We start from the raw sequence: 17,498 nt of genomic DNA on the forward strand, positions 1-17,498 counted from the left end.
TCCTTCAAAGTTTTCAGGTTCAGAGCATATCGTAGGCCAGGAGTCATAGAGTATACATAGAGTGTATTTTCTATATAATGATAGAATTTAAAAAAAAACAATCATTTTTAAATTCTTGGACTCTCCAGGAAAAAAACTTCGACCTGGTGGAGCACAGTAGCAGGTTGCCTCAGCGTGGGAAGTCCTATGTACTTCCGTTCAGGTGCTCAGGAATTCGGAGAACCAGGATGGTGGAAACTTGTTCACAACAAGCCCCCGACAATGAAACCTGAAGGAGAGAAGTTGTCTGCCTCTGCTTTGAAAGTCAAAGGTACTGCTGTGAGAGCAGTGTAGGAGGTGCTAGCCAGCCCAAAGCCGAGTAAGGGTGAGCTCAGGAGACAATCCCACTTTACCAGGCAGAGCTCATCTGCTCTGGAGGGACTCTGCTTGGCAATTTTATTGTGACACATTTTTTTGTATCCTGTAAATAAATACTAAATAAAAATGGGATAATTTCCTAATTAAGTTACCAGTTTTAATAAATTTCCTTTGATATCTGAAAGGTTCTCTATTTTAACCTGATTCTGTTTTTAAACTTTTTATTATGGAAAATTTTTTAAATGTGCAAATGTGCAGAGAATAATATAATGAATCCCCACGTACCTTTCACCTCATTTCAACAGCTAACTGCTGGCAATCTCATTTTATCTAGACCAGGGGTGAGGAGCGTCCAGCCCTCAGGTCGTATAAGGCCCACTTAATCATTTGGCCTGGCCTTGCCAAGGCATTAGGGGTGAGTTAATTAAATGTTTGACCAAATATAGCAGGCTGATTTTTAAATTGATACTTCTGTATGGCCCATGAATGATGTTATAAATATCCAAATGGCCCTTGACATAAAAAGGTTCCCCACTCCTGATCTAGACCCATAGTACTTTCCCCCAACCCTCTACCCATCCCACCCTTGGATTCTTTAGGAGCAATCCTAGGTACCAACATAGCATTCTTAAAAATTTCAGTATGTATCTCTACATGGTGTGAACTCTTTCTTTTTTGTAGTCTAACCATAATACCATTTTCACAATTTTAAGAGAATTAATAGTAATTCTTTACTGTCATACATTGGTCTGATTTTTTTGAATCTAAAAAGGTTTTAATGAGCTTTTACAATTAGGAAAAATATAATTGGAAAGAAAGTCAGGTAGGATTGAAGGATATAAGGTCTGGAAGTTGCTCCTCTGCACCCACCCCTTCCTGCAGTTTCACTTCCCAGAGTAACCACTATTGACTCTTGTGAATGCATTCAGAAATCGTCTGAACATTTAAGCATTTTCTTATTTTTTTAAAAGAAAAACTGTAAATGGACTCACAATACTTATTCTCCATTTTCCCCTCCACTTACCAGTATACCTTGGATATCTTTCCATAGCAATACATGCAGATCTGCCATGTTTTCTTCCTTCCTTCCTTCCTTCCTTCCTTCCTTCCTTCCTTCCTTCCTTCCTTCCTTCCTTCCTTCCTTTTTAATTAATTTCAGAGAGGAAGGGACAGGGAGAGAGAGACAGAAACATCAATGATGAGAGAGACTCATTGACTGGCTTCCTCCTGCATGGTCCCCACTGGGAATCAAGCCCACAACCCGGGCATGTGTCCTGACCAGGAATTGAACCAGGACCTCCTGGTTCATAGGTCAACACTCAACCATTGAGCCACGCTGGCCAGGCTGCCATGTTTTCTTTTATTTCATTGCATTCCATTGAATGGCTATATGATAATTTATTAAACCCCTGTGGATGGACATTTTGGTTATTTCTAGAACCTTTTATTGTTGTTATTTTAAACAACAATATGGCCCTAGCTGGTTTGGCTCAGTGGATAGAGTGTTGGCCTGCGGACTGGAGGGTCCCAGGTTCGATTCCAGTCAAGGGCACGTGTCCTGGTTGTGGGCTCAGTTCCCAGTAGGGGATGTGCAGGAGGCAGCTGATCAATGATTCTCATCATTGATGTTTCTATCTCTCTCTCTTCCTCTCCCTTCCTCTCTGAAATCAATAAAAATGTATTTAAAAAATAAATAAATAAACAACAATATAATTGTACACTTTTGTGTGCATGTGAAAATTTTTGTGTAATTAATTCCTGGAAGTGTGTTACTGTATTAAATGCATGCTCATTCAAAACTTTAATCAGTATTGCCAGGCTACCTTCCAAAAAGTTATAATAAAATTTACGTGCTGGTATGAATATGTTTATTTCCCCATATCCTTGCTGAGCATTATCGAACTTTTTTTTTTTTTTAAATATATTTTATTGATTTTTTACAGAGAGGAAGGGAGAGGGATAGAGAGTTAGAAACATCGATGAGAGAGAAACATCGATCAGCCGCCTCCTGCACACTCTCCACCGGGGATATGCCCGCAACCAAGGCACATGCCCCTGACCGGAATCGAACCCGGGACCCTTGAGTCCGCAGGCCAACGCTCTATCCACTGAGCCAAACCGGTTAGGGCAAACTTTTAATGCTTACCTATTCCAGTCGGTGGAAGATAGTGTTTAATTGTTTAAATTTTCATTATAATTTTTTTTTCTTGTTAAGAGATGTCTAAGTCCTCATTTAAGGCAGGGAGGGAGAGAGAGAAAAATATTGATGTGAGAGAGAAGCATCGATTGGTTGCCTCTCATATGGTCCAGGGCTGAACACGAAACATGGTCATGTACCCTGACCGGGAATCTAACTGGTGACCTTTCAGTGCATGGGACCATGACACACCCACCAGGGCAAACATTTCTCTATTTTGAATGTGGTAGTAAGTTTACAATAATAAATTAGTAAAAGAAACTAAAGTTGACTGGTTATTTAAAAATTGAGTTATTTATTCTTTTCCATCAGCCTCAAAACCAACTTTAGATCCCATCATTACTGTTGAGGGACTTAGAAAACGGGCGAGTCGCAATCCTGTGGAATCAGCCATGGAATTAAAAGAGAAAAGATGTCGTACTCAGGAAGCGAAAGACATTAGAAGAGCCCAGAAGGAAGCTGCTGGCTTTCTTGACAGGAGCACTTCTTCGACCCCTGTAAAGTTCATAAGCCGAGGCCGCAGGCCAGATGTGATTCTAGAAAAAGGAGAAGTGATCGACTTTTCATCCTTGAGCTCCTCTGACCGCACTCCGCTGACTAGCCCGTCTCCGTCTCCCTCTCTGGATTTCTCTGCCCCCGGGACCCCTGCCTCTCACTCAGCCACACCCAGCTTGCTTTCAGAAGCAGATCTGATTCCAGATGTGATGCCACCACAAGCCTTGTTTCACGGTAAGTCTTGCCTTTCATGGGTCTTTATTTTATGCATGGCCCATGATGTGAAAGGGTATGTTTTCACCTTTTTTGTCCTGTTTTATACTTCCACAGATGACGATGAGTTGGAAGGTGATGGAGTCATAGACCCAGGAATGGAGTATGTCCCGCCCCCTGCTGGGTCAGCAGCTTCTGGGACAGTGCCTGGGGGCAGGAAGAAGGTCAGAGTACCTGAACATATAAAGCAGGAGGTAGAGAGTGAGGAGGAAAAACCTGACAGGATGGACATTGACAGTGAAGACACAGATTCCAACACATCTTTGCAAACAAGGGCTCGAGAAAAGAGGAAGCCACAGCTGGAGAAGGACAGGAAACCCAAAGGGCCCAAGTACACCCCTGTTAGCATCTATGAGGAGAAGCTGCTCCTGAAGAGGCTGGAAGCTTGTCCCAGTGCCGTTGCCATGACACCAGAAGCTCGGAGACTGAAGCGTAAACTGATTGTCAGACAAGCAAAAAGGGATAGGGGATTACCACTTTTTGACTTGGATCAAGTTGTTAATGCTGCTCTTCTGTTAGTTGATGGGATTTATGGAGCCAAAGAAGGAGTTTCTAGGCTTCCAGCTGGCCAAGCCACATACAGAACCACCTGTCAGGACTTCAGAATCCTTGACCGGTACCAGGTGAGCTAACACACATGCTAAAACTCTCGAAGCAGGAGTGGAGGTGGGGCAGGCAGCACCAGGGAGTGGGCACAATTAGGCAGTGACTATTCAAGTCCTGAGTAATTTTGGGAGAGAGAATAAAACAGCAAGAGAGAAAAATAGAAAAATTGCTGGGCTTTATTTTTTGAAATTGTTCAATATGAATACCTCTTAATACAGCTGGGTTATTTTCCTCTTTGGGCATTTCAGGCAGAACCTAGACATTTTCTTTGTATCGTTTAGTCCCTAAGTACATGGTTTGTGTCATGACTTTGATTGATAGTTTTGTTGAGAACCTAAGTGTACCAGACCCTGTGCTGAGCAGGAGCTGAAAACATGTAACCATCTGTGGGTTAGAAGACAGCGTGGGGACATAGCAGCCAGGGGGGCAGTGTGGTGTCAGCGTGGCTCAAGGTGACTCAGTGGAATCCAAGGCTAAGTGTGCTCCTGGAACAATGAATTCCACTCAGAGCTGCCAGAACACACCTTCACACAGCAGGAACGAGAGGTCTTAGATTCCCTGTATCTGTGCTAGCACTGCTCTTAACCAGCCTCTTACTAGTTAGCTAACTGAGAGCTGTAAAGTGAAAACTTGTTTTTTATTTACTTTTCTTTGATTACAGGTGAGGTTACAACTGTAATCATGTTCCCATCTTGTTTCTCTGTGAATTGCCTATTGGATTCTTTGCACATTTTTCTGTTTTGTTCTTCTTTGGCAACAAAAGTGGGCTCTTCTCTTTGTTGCCATTGTTCTGGTATTATTCAGTGTGTACCATGTGTGGGGTTTTTTGTTTCATTGTGCTCAGCATTTGGTGTGTGGGCCCTTTGAATTTGAAAGTCCTTGAGTTCTGGAAAGTCTTCTTAATTTCCTATCTTCTGTTTTTTCTGGTCTGTCTTTTCAGAGCACCGCTATTAGGACAAGGGTTAGCAGACTTTTTCTGTAAGGGGTCAGATAGTAAATAGTTTCTGCTTTGCAAGCCACACAGTCTCAGTTGCAACTATTTAACATTGCTGTTGCCGAAACCGGTTTGGCTCAGTGGATAGAGCGTCGGCCTGCGGACTGAAAGGTCCCGGGTTCGATTCCGGTCAAGGGCATGTACCTGGGTTGCGGGCACATCCCCAGTAGGGGGTGTGCAAGAGGCAGCTGATCGATGTTTCTCTCTCATCGATGTTTCTAACTCTCTATCTCTCTCCCTTCCTCTCTGTGAAAAATCAATAAAATATATATATAAAAAAAAAAAGACAATGAAGTTTTTAAAAAAAAAAAAAAAAAAAACATTGCTGTTGTAGTATGAAAGCAGCATAGGTAAGATAATGAATGGGCATGGCTGTGCTCCAATAAAACTTTATTTACCAAAACAGGCTGGATTTGGCATATGGGCTGTAGTTTGCCCATGACCCCTACTCCAGATGGATCCCCTTAATTTTCTTTTTTTCTCCTATTCCTCATCTTTCCTGGGAAGTAGTAACCTGCCTGCCTGCATCTTAGGAGCCAAGTAAGGGAGGCCAGGAGCCGACCATTCAGCTGGAAAATTTCCATTAAGTGTCCCTGTTTTAGGACAGTACTTCCACCCTTGGCTGTGCCAGGGCCCCTGTGTCCAGAATCTTTCTCCTTTGAGCTTCTGCAGAGTCTAGTCTTCTGCCCATGGAAGGGAAGATCATTTTTGGATATGGGCAGTGGGGGCTTTAGTAGGACCTGGCCTTTCCTATTGCTGCCCTTTCCTGAGGCTCTGAGCTGCAAATCCTGCTGCTCCTGGCCTGGCCTCCCTGCTGCCTTAGGTTTTGTCTCTCAAGTCCAAGTCATTTGGCACTTTTTCATATGCTTTTGTTGCCATCATCTGTTCATTTGTTCTTTGTTCTCATGAGCTTTTCTTTTTAATATCTATACTTTATTTTTTTAATTATGAAATGTGTCATACCCATAGAAGAATGCCCAAGGAGAATGCATAGAACATATGAGTATAGCGTAGAGAGTAATAAAATAAATGCCTGTGCTTCTAGCTCCTGGGTTTAGAAACAGCATTATAAACACCTGAGAAGTCTGTACACTGCCTGCTCCCCCCAGAGGAAGTCATTCTCTGACTTATTGTTAATCATTCTTCTACTTTTTTAATGACTATATCCCTAAACACTGTACTTTTATTTTTAAAAAAATGAAGTGGGAAACACTTAGCTTGGAAGGAAATTACCTCTTAGATGAAGGTTTCCAGAAGATAAAGCTAAGTAGTCTGTGGGTGGTTGTTGTAGATAAACTGTGTCCCACAAAAGGATATATTGAAGTCCTAACTCCTGCTACAGGTGAATGTGACTTACTGAGAAATAGGCCCCTGTACATATAATTAATTAAGATGAGATCATGCTGGAGTAGGGTGGGCCCTTAATGCAATACGACCAGTGTTCTTACAAGAGATGAGACACAGAGACAGACACATGAGGGAACACCATGTGACGACTGAGGCAGAGTGCTGGGTCCACAGCCAAGGGATGCCAACGATTGCTGGCAACACCAGAAGCCAGGAGAAAGGCACGGGACAGTCTGTCCCCCAGAGTGTTCAGAGAGCATGGCCCTGCCGACACCTTGACTTCTGACTTCCAGCCTCCAGAACTAAGGGAATAAATTCCTGTTGTTTTGAGTCACCCTATGGATACAACAGCTCCAGGAAACTCATACAATTATGTTCTGGCTGAACCTTCCATGAGCCCCTCCTGGAGAAGTCAGTGGTCAAGGTCACCACCCGAGCTGCAGCGTATAGCAGGGAATGTGACAGAAGTCTGGGCCATGGCAGTGGAGCCCTCTGCATTTCCTGCCTGGGCTGACATGCTTCCTTCCAACTTACAGGTAGGTCAGCAGTTATTTGTGGGGCAAGTATCCTCAGCTGATGCAGGGAGTAGAGTGTCAGAGAACTTGATGAAGACAAGCAGGGCACAGATGCGATTCTGAGCTACTACTCCTTAGGGTTAAAAGATGGTCCAGTAGTGGGCAGGGATTCTCACAGCCTTTGTGTTCCATCTTCCCTCTCACTTTTTGACTTCTCCCAAATTGGGTTGGGGAAGGGAACCAACAATCCACCTAGCTCCCCATTTTGTTTAGAACCAGAGGTTTGGAGAAGCTCATTTAACATTTTCCAAACTTATTTGACTTTGGGACTCCCCCCGCTTCCCGCACCATTTTGTCATTCAACTAACATTGAGTACCTCATATATGCCAAGCACTATTCTCTTGGGCGATACTGCAGTGAATTAAGACAGATAAGGTTCCCCACCCTTATGGAGTTGCCACCGGTGAGCATCGAGGTGACAGAACTAACTCCCTTAACAAACAGGATCACTTCCCACAAGATGAGTCGGCAGTGGGATGGAAGAGCAGAGGGCAGCAGCCACTTCAGACAGGGTAGTTAAGGATGGGCTTTCTGTAGAGGGAACACTTGATCCAAGTTCTGATCCACAAGGAGGAGCTGGGCTGAGGAAGGTTCAGGGCAGAAGACTCAGGCACAGGACCTAAGGCAGGAGTTAGTTTGGTGTCTGAGGCTGGAACATAGTGATGATGGAGGAGGGGGATGATGGGAGATGAGGCCACAGAGGTAACAGGGCCAGATCCTGCAGGTCACGGCAAGGAGTTTGAATTGTATTATGAACTTACAGTGGAAAGCCAGATAGGAGCTTTCCTCAAGGGAGGTGAATTTAGTTTTTAAAAGGAGAATCTGGCTGTGTGTGGAGAATGGATGATATGGGGTAAGAGTGGCGGGCAGCAGGGAGACTGATAGGAGGCACTGGTAGTGATCTGGACAGAAATTGAGGGTGGTTTAGATTTGGGAAAGCAGTGGCAATGGAAAGAAGTTGGGGCCCTGTATAATATCTACAGAGTTCCACAGAACTCACCTTGAGACATTGAGTGGATAGTCTATCGCGGCTAGTGGTTCAATCGCTGGTGTTTCAGTTGTCTATTGCTGCATACATATCATCCCAAAACTTCGTGGCTTAAAATAGTGACTATTTAATATTTCTTCTGATTCTCTGGGTCAGCTGGGCTCAATTGTGTGGTTCTTCTGTGGCTGCGTTTAGCTGAGAGCTGGGTCAGGACTGGAATGAACAGGACGGCTTCTCTTCCTCCAGAGCCTGTCTCTGTGGCCTCTAGTCGCTCAGTGGGCCAGCCTGGACACCATGGCAGCTGGACTCCGGGAGGGAAAAGTGGAAGCTGCCAGTCCCCTTTAGGCCTGGGCTCAAAAGTCCCAGAATGTTACTTCTGCCACTTTCTGATTGGTCAGTCACAGGCCGCCAGATTCATGGGGAGGGGAAATTGACTCTGCCTTGTGATAGGAGGAGCCACGTGTACCCAGGGGTGGGGAAGAACCATTGGGGCCATATTTGGAAACTGTATTACACAGCTTTCAATTTCACTTTGAAACTTACTTTAAAGTCCTGGAAGAATTTCAAAGTTGGCTTTTGAAAGTTTTGGTGTCCAGTTTGGTAAGATCATAAGAGAAAATTATAAAAGAAGGAATTTTTGCTCTTCTTCCAACAAAGTTATTTTCTAGGCTAAGAGCAAACTGATTCTACAAAAACAACTCAAGTTTCTAAACTTTATCCATTCCTTGGCAAACCACTTTATAAGTGTGCCTTTTAATCTTCCATTTGAACTCTTTGCTATAAAACCCTAATTGCACATGTTCTGTTACTACATGACTGAGGGCCCTGGAGCAGCACTCGCTGAAGAACAGACATCTCCAATCAGACTCCCAGGGCCAAACCTACCTGTTCAGTTAGGACACCTGCCTAAGGAGCAAAGACAAACCACATCCTCCTTGAACCTCTGGTAGGGCCGCTCCACTATGGTGATTTGTTTTAGGGATGATAATCTGTACGGTCCTACTTTTGTCAAATTTACTCAATGGAATGGAGACATATTTTAATAAATCCATATATAAGTATTGCAATAATTGGTCCCCATGGCTGTTTGGATAACAAACTATACTCATAAAACCCGACCCATGTATATATGTTACCTTCATGTCACTGGTGCTGGTTAATATTTGATGAATTGACTGAAAGTGTAATATAGATAAAATGAAACCTATAAAAGCTATAAATCCTGTGCTCAATCCTGCATTTCACTCAATTAAATGACTTTAAACATTTTAAAATTACTTAAAAATTTTTTAAATTATTTTTATTTGATTTTTTGTTAATCCTCATCTGAGGATATTTTTTCCATTGATTTTTGGAGAGTGGAAAGGAGGGGGAGAGACAGAGAGAGAAACATTGGTGTGAGAAAGACATGTTGGTTGCCTCCCGCACATGAGGCCAGGGATCAAGCTAACAACCGAGGTACATGCCCGTGATCAGAATTGAACCCAGGACCCTTGAGTTTTGGGGCTGATGCTCTATCCACTGAGTAAAATCGGCTAGGGCTAATTATTTTAATTTGAAACTATTACAACAAGGATGAGTTTTCCATATCTTATTTTATACAATGACTTTTTTTTTTAATCCTCACCCAAGGATATTTTCCCATTGATTTTTTTTTTAGAGAGTGGAAGAGAGAGGGAAAGACAGAGAGAAATATCAATGTGAGAGAAACACATCGATTGGTTGCCTCCTGCACACGCCCTGACCAGGGCCCAAGCTGGGGAGGGGCCTGCAACCGAGGTATGTGCCCTTGATCAGAATCAAAGCCGGGACCCTTCGGTCCATAGGCCGATGTTCTACCCACTGAGCCAAACCGCCTAGGGCACAATGAAATTTTTTTTAATGAGCTTTTCAAATATGTGATGTAAAAAGACCTTTCCGATACATAAAAATGTCATAAGTACTAATTATCTGTGGGAATTAAACCAATCTTTTGAATAATTTTGTTTTTATATAACCAGTGTTTCTTTCTCATAGACTGCCCTGCCATCCAGGAAAGGATTTCGGCACCAAACCACCAAGTTTTTGTACCGTTTGGTGGGATCGGAAGATTTGGCTGTGGACCAGAGTATTATCAGCCCTTACACTTCTCGGATCTTGAAACCGTACATCAGGTATATGGAGAAGAGCATGATGTTGAGTGTGTCATGAGAAGTAATGTTTGTGGTTTCTGTACTTCGTCTCTCTGCCGGAGTGAAGAAATACCAAAACCTGTGAGCAGGAGTCATCAAGGGCTGAGTCTGTGCTCTGTGTCTAGCTCAGCCTTGACTCGTTTCAACTGTACTTGTTTGCAGAAAGGATGGCCCTTTGGTAAAAACATAAAAAGCAAGGATAAGTTAACTCTGTTAGATATTATTATGATGATCATATTTATTGTTTCATTTAAAATTTTAAAGTTGTATATATTTAGTAGTCTGTGAAATAAAAAAATAGCAGCGATGTCTCCATCAGACCTATGCCTGGTCTGGATGTTGGGACAGTTTCTAATGATGAGTCTAGGGCGGGTGAGGAAGCTTTTTCCTGCCAAGGGCCATTTGGATATTTATAACATCATTTGCGGGCCATACAAATTATCAAGTTAAAAATTAGCCTACTGTATTTGGTCAAACATTTAATTAACTCACCCCTGATGCCTTGGCAGGGCCAGACCAAATGATTTCGGGGGCCTTATATGGCCAAGGGGCCCGGCATTCCCCACTCTTGGCTAGGCTGTGCCGCAAAGCTGAGCTGACAAGAGAGGCCCCCAGTGCTATCTTGGATGTGGTGACAGAGCACATGGTCTCCGTAGACCATACTTGTTCTGCAGCTCATAGTCACCTGCTCCCTGCACAGCACCGCCTCCCAGGCAGACAGGTGGACAGGCAGTGTGGAGCCTGCTCTGCTTCCCCTGGCGCTAGTGGTCCGCAGCTGCCCTGGCAGGGTTGGATCTCCCCTGCCCTGGACTCTGTCTTGGTCAGAGCACTCAGAGGGTTAAATTAGGATGCTCTTTGTTTCCTCACTCTGTTCATAACCCTCGCCAGCACCAGTAGAGTTCCTGGCGGGTACAGAGGGGTTTGGTCTGACAAATGTTGAAAGAGTAAATTTTAAATTTATACCAAAGAGTCCTGTAGCTGTTGTCAAGCTAGTTGCCATATAAAGTAGTGCAAATTAACTCAAAATTTCAAGCAGATCAGAGTTTGCATGAATCAAATGGCTAGGAATAATATTGAGTATTTTTTTTACTTGAATTTGTTTATTTTCTGTGGTACTGGAGGCGCGATTATGAAACAAAACCACCCAAACTGCAGCTCCTGTCACAGATTCGTTCCCACCTGCACAGAAATGACCCTCACTGGATGCCGGAGCCCGATGCACCTCTCGATTACTGCTATGTCCGGCCAAATCACATCCCAACGATCAACTCTATGTGTCAGGAGTTTTTCTGGCCTGGTATGTTCCCCCTTCTCAAACTGGGCAGATGGGTTTTCTATAGAGTAAATTTTAATAATTTTTTAAATTAGTGTATGTCATGTAACCCTAACATTTTTACTTATGATTTTATTCAGTTGTGTCTACTAATATAGAAATATTAAAATATAAATACCTCTTTCTTTTCTAAGATCAAGGGAAAGCCTACATTTAAATTAATAAACAGTGTTTTTGTTTGTTTCTCTTCCCTGTTTGTCTCTGCTTCCAGAATAAAAGATTCATCCTGTTTGCTTCTACATATGTTTAGATATCAGGTAATATCTATCAGCCAAACACAGACTGGTAGCCGGGGCATTTGGACACTTTTGAATTTGCTTAATAATTCTGTATGCTTTGCTTACTTAGCTGTTCCTTAGAAAGTATTAGTAGAGCCAAAAGGTGTTTTTAAAAAGTCAAATACCCCAATCATAGACTTTAACCCAATATGATTTGTCATTTTATCAGCCTTAATATACTGACTGTCTCTAATGACCAGAGCCATCAATTAAAGAAGAGCATTTTCATTGCTAAATATAAACACACTTTTTGTGGATCTGCTTTACCACTATGCTTTGAAACATAAAGTGGGAAATACGTCTTCCAGATGTTAGATAAGATTCATTGGGATGAGAGCTTTGTGATCTTTATTGTCTGGCAATCATGTAGTAGTGTGTGTGGTGGCAGAGCTGTGCTTGCTCTTTTGAGAGTGTATGGGGCTGAAAGGAACATTCTGGGAGCATTTACTATTTCCTTCCTGTACACTAGGTGACTTTCATACGCTATGCTAGGACTCATTTTTTATTTAACCTTTTTATTGTAAAATGTAGTGTTTGTACAAAAGAGCTTATAAATTGAATATGTCTGAGGTAAAGAATACAATGATATGGACACTCTCAAGGGATCTTTCCTCCAACTCTGTGAGGAGGTCTAGGGACTTTCACTCTAAACATGTAGAAACTAAGTCCAAGACATTTAGCGATGTGCCCACTGATACACATGGCCAAGGGGCCTGAGCTCAAAACAGGTGTGTTCAGTTCTGACCCTGTTCACTCTGATACCCGCCCCCCCCATCCTGCCTCTCCTTTTAACGTGTACTTAGAAAAGATGATGTTAAGTTTGGTATATTCTAAAATTCACTTTTAATTTTATGATCTGAATGTGTGGTATCTATGGTAGTATCTTTGTCTCATTTTGTTTTGTGGGGTTTTTTTAGCACACAGGTGTAGCTGCAAGTACAGACTGAACAGCTTGGTGTTCATTAGTTTCAAAAGGCACATGGTGTGAATCTGATTGTTTCTTTTCTTTAGGCATTGACCTTTCTGAGTGCCTGCAGTATCCAGACTTCAGTGTTGTCGTCCTGTATAAAAAAGTTATCATTGCTTTTGGCTTCATGGTTCCTGACGTGAAGTACAATGAAGCTTACATTTCATTTCTCTTTGTCCATCCTGAATGGAGAAGAGCAGGGATTGCAACTTTCATGATTTATCATCTGATTCAGGTATGTATTCTGTGTTCATCTTGTACCCACTAGCTTCTGGGCCAGTGATGGTGAACCTTTTGAGCTCGGCATGTCAGCATTTTGAAAAATGTCGGGGTCCAACCCCAGCAGGTCTAGGGGTTCCCAAAGGTGTGGACGGAGTCGGCAAAGAAGGAATGACACGGAGACAGCGTTCAGTTGATCAGCAGCCTAGCCAGGTTCTCTAGTCAGGTTCTCCAGCCAGGTTCTGTCTTTATTTTCCTGTTACATCTGTATTTATACCAGTTGATTTTAATCCTATCCATTCTATTCCAAAGGTTAGGGCGTTTGTTATCTCCATTCCAAGGTCACTACTCTATTGTTCTGTTAAGCTACAAGGAAGTAACTGAAGGAGATTATCCTAAGTAAAGATTATGTAGCTTAAGCATGATTGTTCGTAGTTAAAGTGATTAACTAACTACCCGCCTGGCACTTAGTTAAGGGGTCTTACTGATTTATTCCCTTCCTTAGTCCTGTTAATCCCTAACTCCAGGGAAAAATCCCCACCTGGGGAAACAACCTTTCTCGGAGAGGTGACCTTGGTTAAAACACATAGCGCTAAGAAGGGGAGCAATCATATTAAGAACAGTATGCCATATACGCCAGGTCCCTTGAAACATATGCTGTGCAGATGTTTCTTCCCTGCAGCGACTGTGTCAAGCAACTGCTTCTGGCAGAAAAACCCTAACTTAACTCTGGTGCTGTGTCACATACAGAAATTTTTTGATATTTGCAACCATAGTAAAACAAAGACTTATATTTTTGATATTTATTTTATATATTTAAATGCCATTTAACAAAGAAAAATCAACCAAAAAAATGAGTTCGCGTGTCACCTCTGACACACGTGTCATAGGTTCGCCATCACTGTTCTGGGCTCTTTGGAGAGAATTGGAGGAGGGGTGAATCTGAGCGGGGCCCTCCCAGCACAGCCCAGTGGAATATGAGACCAAGTAACAGAAAGCCAGTCACCATCATTTGTGAGGTTATTAAAACACACAGACAAAAATCTTCACCTCTCTAAAATAAGATTGCTATTTATTTTTTTATTTTTTGTTAATCCTCATCCAAGGATATTTTTTCCATTGAATTTTAGAGTGGAAGGGAGGGAGGAAGGGGGAAAGACAGAGAGAGAGAGAGCATCAGTGTGAGAGAGACACATTGATTGGTTGCCTTTCTGCAAGCAGTGGGATCAAACCTGCAATCCAGGTACATGCCCTTGACCGGGAATCAAACCTGTGACCTTTAGATACATAGGCTGATGCTCTAACCACTGAGTAGCACCATCCAGGGCTAAGATTGCTATTTAGACCCAGATTTTAAAGAAGCCAGTTTGTAAATATGTGTAGTAAATAAAATGAGACAATGCCAAAGGGAAAGCATGAAGCACTTGTACTATCCATGTTGGTAATGCTGCTGCTCTTAGAATCAGCACCGCCACGACTCCGACATGGAGATGGAACTATGATTTTTAGTTTTAAGCTGTTTAAAATATTTTAGCCAAGCTGTATCAGTCAGTAGTACATAGTCTGTAATTCTTGATTATTTTTCATTTTACCATCACTTTATAACCTAGTATGAACCTTCAAAGACTTGATTTTAATATCAAATTATAATTCATCCTTTGATATATCTGGATCATCTTTGAAGAAAGTATACCATATATTTATATACTAACATCAGAAAAACATGCAAAGATTTTTGTTTTCACCCAGAATTTTTCTGGTAACTTTTATTTAGAAACCAACTGGTATGGGCAATTTTGTGTTACTGGTCAAGATTCCTTTTTGGTTTTGGATTTTTTTTTATTATTGAGGTATAATTGACATACAACATTATATTAATTTCAGGTGTATAACATAATGATTTTTGTATATGCTGCAAAATGATCACTACATTAAGTTTAGTTACCATCCATCACCATACATATTTAAAAAAATTTGTTTTTCTTGTGATGAGAACTTTTAAGGTTTACTCTCTTAGCAGCTATCAAATATGCAGTGTAGTATTATTAGCTATAGTTGCCATGCTGCACATTACATCTCATGACTTATTTATGTTGTAACTGGGAGTTGGTACCTTTTGATTCCCTTCACCCATTTTGTCCACCCTCTACTTTCCCCCATCTTGGCAACCACCAGTCTGTGTTCTGTATCTATAAGCTTGGTTTTCAGGATTCCTTTTAAATAGAGGATGGAGTTGATAAAATATTTATCCAATTTTTGATGAAACTTGCTCAGTAATTCCCAAGTGTTGGCCAGAACCTTGAGAACCATCTTCTAGAAATTGCTTTCTCTCACCTCTCTCAGCAGTTAATATGTGCTACCTGTATTGTCTTGGACTGAGACCTTCTCAGTGATTTCTACCACACCCCCCTTTTCTCCGCCCCACTTCACTCACAGAATTGACCTCTACTCTGTGTTCCTCCTTCTAGCCTACCAGACTGCCTGAGGATTTATGCCTTTCCCTTCACTGGCAAGGGCTTGGGGGCAGGCAGGGATGACAGTTTGATGTGTCTGCTTGACACAGGCCTGGCCCAGTCAGTCCCCACAGAGCATTTCCTGGGTTGGAGGAAGAGTGTTCATCTTTGTTTGCAGGTATTTAGCCCACAGCCAAACCCCACAGCCCAGGCCCAGACACAGTCTTCCTCAGTCAGTAGCACTCAGTGATGGCCTTGGTCAGACTGTGCTTATTTGCAGTGGAGAGAACACTGGCCTTACCTCAGCACACGTTCTTGTCCTTGGTGTACTAGACGCGGATGTGAATTCAACAGAGAGTGGAAGGTAGCCGTCTGCCTTTGACAGAGTTCTTAATTGAGGCCTTGGGGAACCATGGACTGTGAAGTCTTAAGGACCCTATCAACTTCAGTATTTCGGTGCCTTCTTCATGAAAAGAAGTTCTTTATTTATATTACTTTTGGGCAGCTTCAGTCTGTGTACCTAATTACAGAATCTAAGGACTTGCCTTGTATTGGTTGAATGATTATTACTCTTTTCTCCTAGGATTGGGTGATGGTAAGTATAGAAATCTCAGTTCTGAGAAGTGAATTTTGTCACTTTGGGAGGGGTGGGAGGTGGACTTTAGGATTTTGAAGGTCTGTGTAGATTCTTCAGGTTTTATAATTAAATGTAAGTCCTAATATTTCATATTTGGTCACATAATTTAACATCTAGTTGTTAAAAGCAGAACTTACCTTTTTCACTATTTCTTCAAAATTTTCATGGAGTTTGGTATAAGTATGTTTGACATGTAAATGTAATTGAATTATAAATAATACAGTTGGTAATGAAATATCTCCCTTGGCCCTTTGCTTCAGAGAGAAAAAAGAATACTCAGCGTGCCATCCATTTCCTCAGTGTTGATGAATGCTTCAGGGAATGTTTTGATCAGTGGCAAAGTGTCATTCGGTTTCCAGCTGTTGCCAGGTGTTGCGAAGTCTCAACTTCAGTCCCTGACATCTCTGGTTTCCAAAACCAACTACCTCCTCTTAGAAGAGTTTCTTCACCTACTCATTTCCCTCGGGCGTTCTCCTTTTCATCTTGTATTTTTCCGCTCTCTTGACAGACCTGCATGGGCAAGGATGTCACTCTGCACGTCTCAGCAAGCAACCCAGCAATGCTGCTGTACCAGAAGTTTGGATTCAAGACTGAGGAATATGTTTTAGATTTCTATGATAAGTATTACCCCTTGGAGAGCACAGAGTGTAAACATGCGTTCTTTCTGAGGCTCCGACGCTGATAGGACTTGAATAGAGCTCTTCACAGAGAAACACATATGCTTCTACAGACAGGTCTTCACATAGACCTTACTCATTTCACTGTGAGTCTAATCTCTGCGGTTAGACATTCATCCAAACTCTCAGCGAAGATGAGGAAAGAGGTGGGCGGTGGAATGAGTAGTGACCAGCCCGTCAGTAAAATCGCTGTGTCCAGTCCTTTCTGGAGAGGCCTTCAACCCACATCTGGGGACTCCACAGTTAACTAGCACTGAGATGCTGCTGTCCTCTTTCCATCAGACAGTTTGTAAGATTAAAAGTATCTAAACTGATACTCTTGGTGAGAGAGAATTCGTCTGTCCTAATTTAAAGAATGAGTAAATGTGATCGCTGTCAAAGATTCATGCAGAGTCCTGGGATGATGAGAGATTATGAAATGATTACATAAAGGGATGCCAACCCTTTTCCCAGACTTGATGTGTTGTCATTGAACCCAGCAGGACTTTAAGTCACTGAGGTTCTGTTGTCTCTCTCTGACTTTGGTCACAGTCAAAATAAACTAAATGTTGTCTCTGTACATTACTTCGCCTGTTCTGTTAGCATCTCACACCAGGGGTTGGCCTGGGAGTGGAGGGTCTCAGCCTCCCTCTGCCTGTGAAGTTGGTTTGGTGTTGGAGTGGCTGAGCAGCCTGGATGGAGGTGTGCAGTGGAGGTGTGCTGGGGGCAGACCTGTATGGTCTGCAGGACTAGGCTGTTTGGTGTGTGGGGGTGTTGGAGACGGACTCTTTTTTTGTTTGTTTTTTCATTTATTTACAAAGTATTTACTAATAGTTAATACATCCCAGACATTTTGATGGTATTTGGAAGGTTAACATGATAAAAGTGAGTTCTCAGAATGCTCAGGTTAAGAGAGAATCATAAAAATGGGGAAATTATAAATGACCCCCT

At 42.3% G+C, this 17,498-nt stretch overlaps 1 protein-coding gene across 3 annotated transcripts in view; it reads left to right on the forward strand.

Moving 5' to 3' along the window:
- The window catches only part of KAT14 (lysine acetyltransferase 14), a 32,570-nt gene extending 15,446 nt beyond the window's left edge, over nt 1-17,124 (forward strand). The window contains exons 4-10 of one of the 3 annotated variants that reach the window (XM_006087984.3): nt 129-310; nt 2,867-3,283; nt 3,380-3,945; nt 9,850-9,986; nt 11,123-11,301; nt 12,627-12,817; nt 16,400-17,124. In XM_006087984.3, coding sequence (XP_006088046.1) covers nt 129-310; nt 2,867-3,283; nt 3,380-3,945; nt 9,850-9,986; nt 11,123-11,301; nt 12,627-12,817; nt 16,400-16,573 — 1,846 coding nt within the window. In that variant the 3' untranslated portion in view covers nt 16,574-17,124. Of the gene's footprint in view, nt 1-128; nt 311-2,866; nt 3,284-3,379; nt 3,946-9,849; nt 9,987-11,122; nt 11,302-11,548; nt 11,595-12,626; nt 12,818-16,399 lie in introns of those variants that run through there. The other 2 variants (XM_006087985.3, XM_014455155.2) reach the window with 2 other exon arrangements.
- The last annotated feature ends 374 nt before the right edge of the window (nt 17,125-17,498 follow it).

The sequence above is a fragment of the Myotis lucifugus genome, unplaced genomic scaffold (genome assembly GCF_000147115.1).
Source record: "Myotis lucifugus unplaced genomic scaffold, Myoluc2.0 scaffold_42, whole genome shotgun sequence".
NCBI lineage: Eukaryota > Metazoa > Chordata > Mammalia > Chiroptera > Vespertilionidae > Myotis > Myotis lucifugus.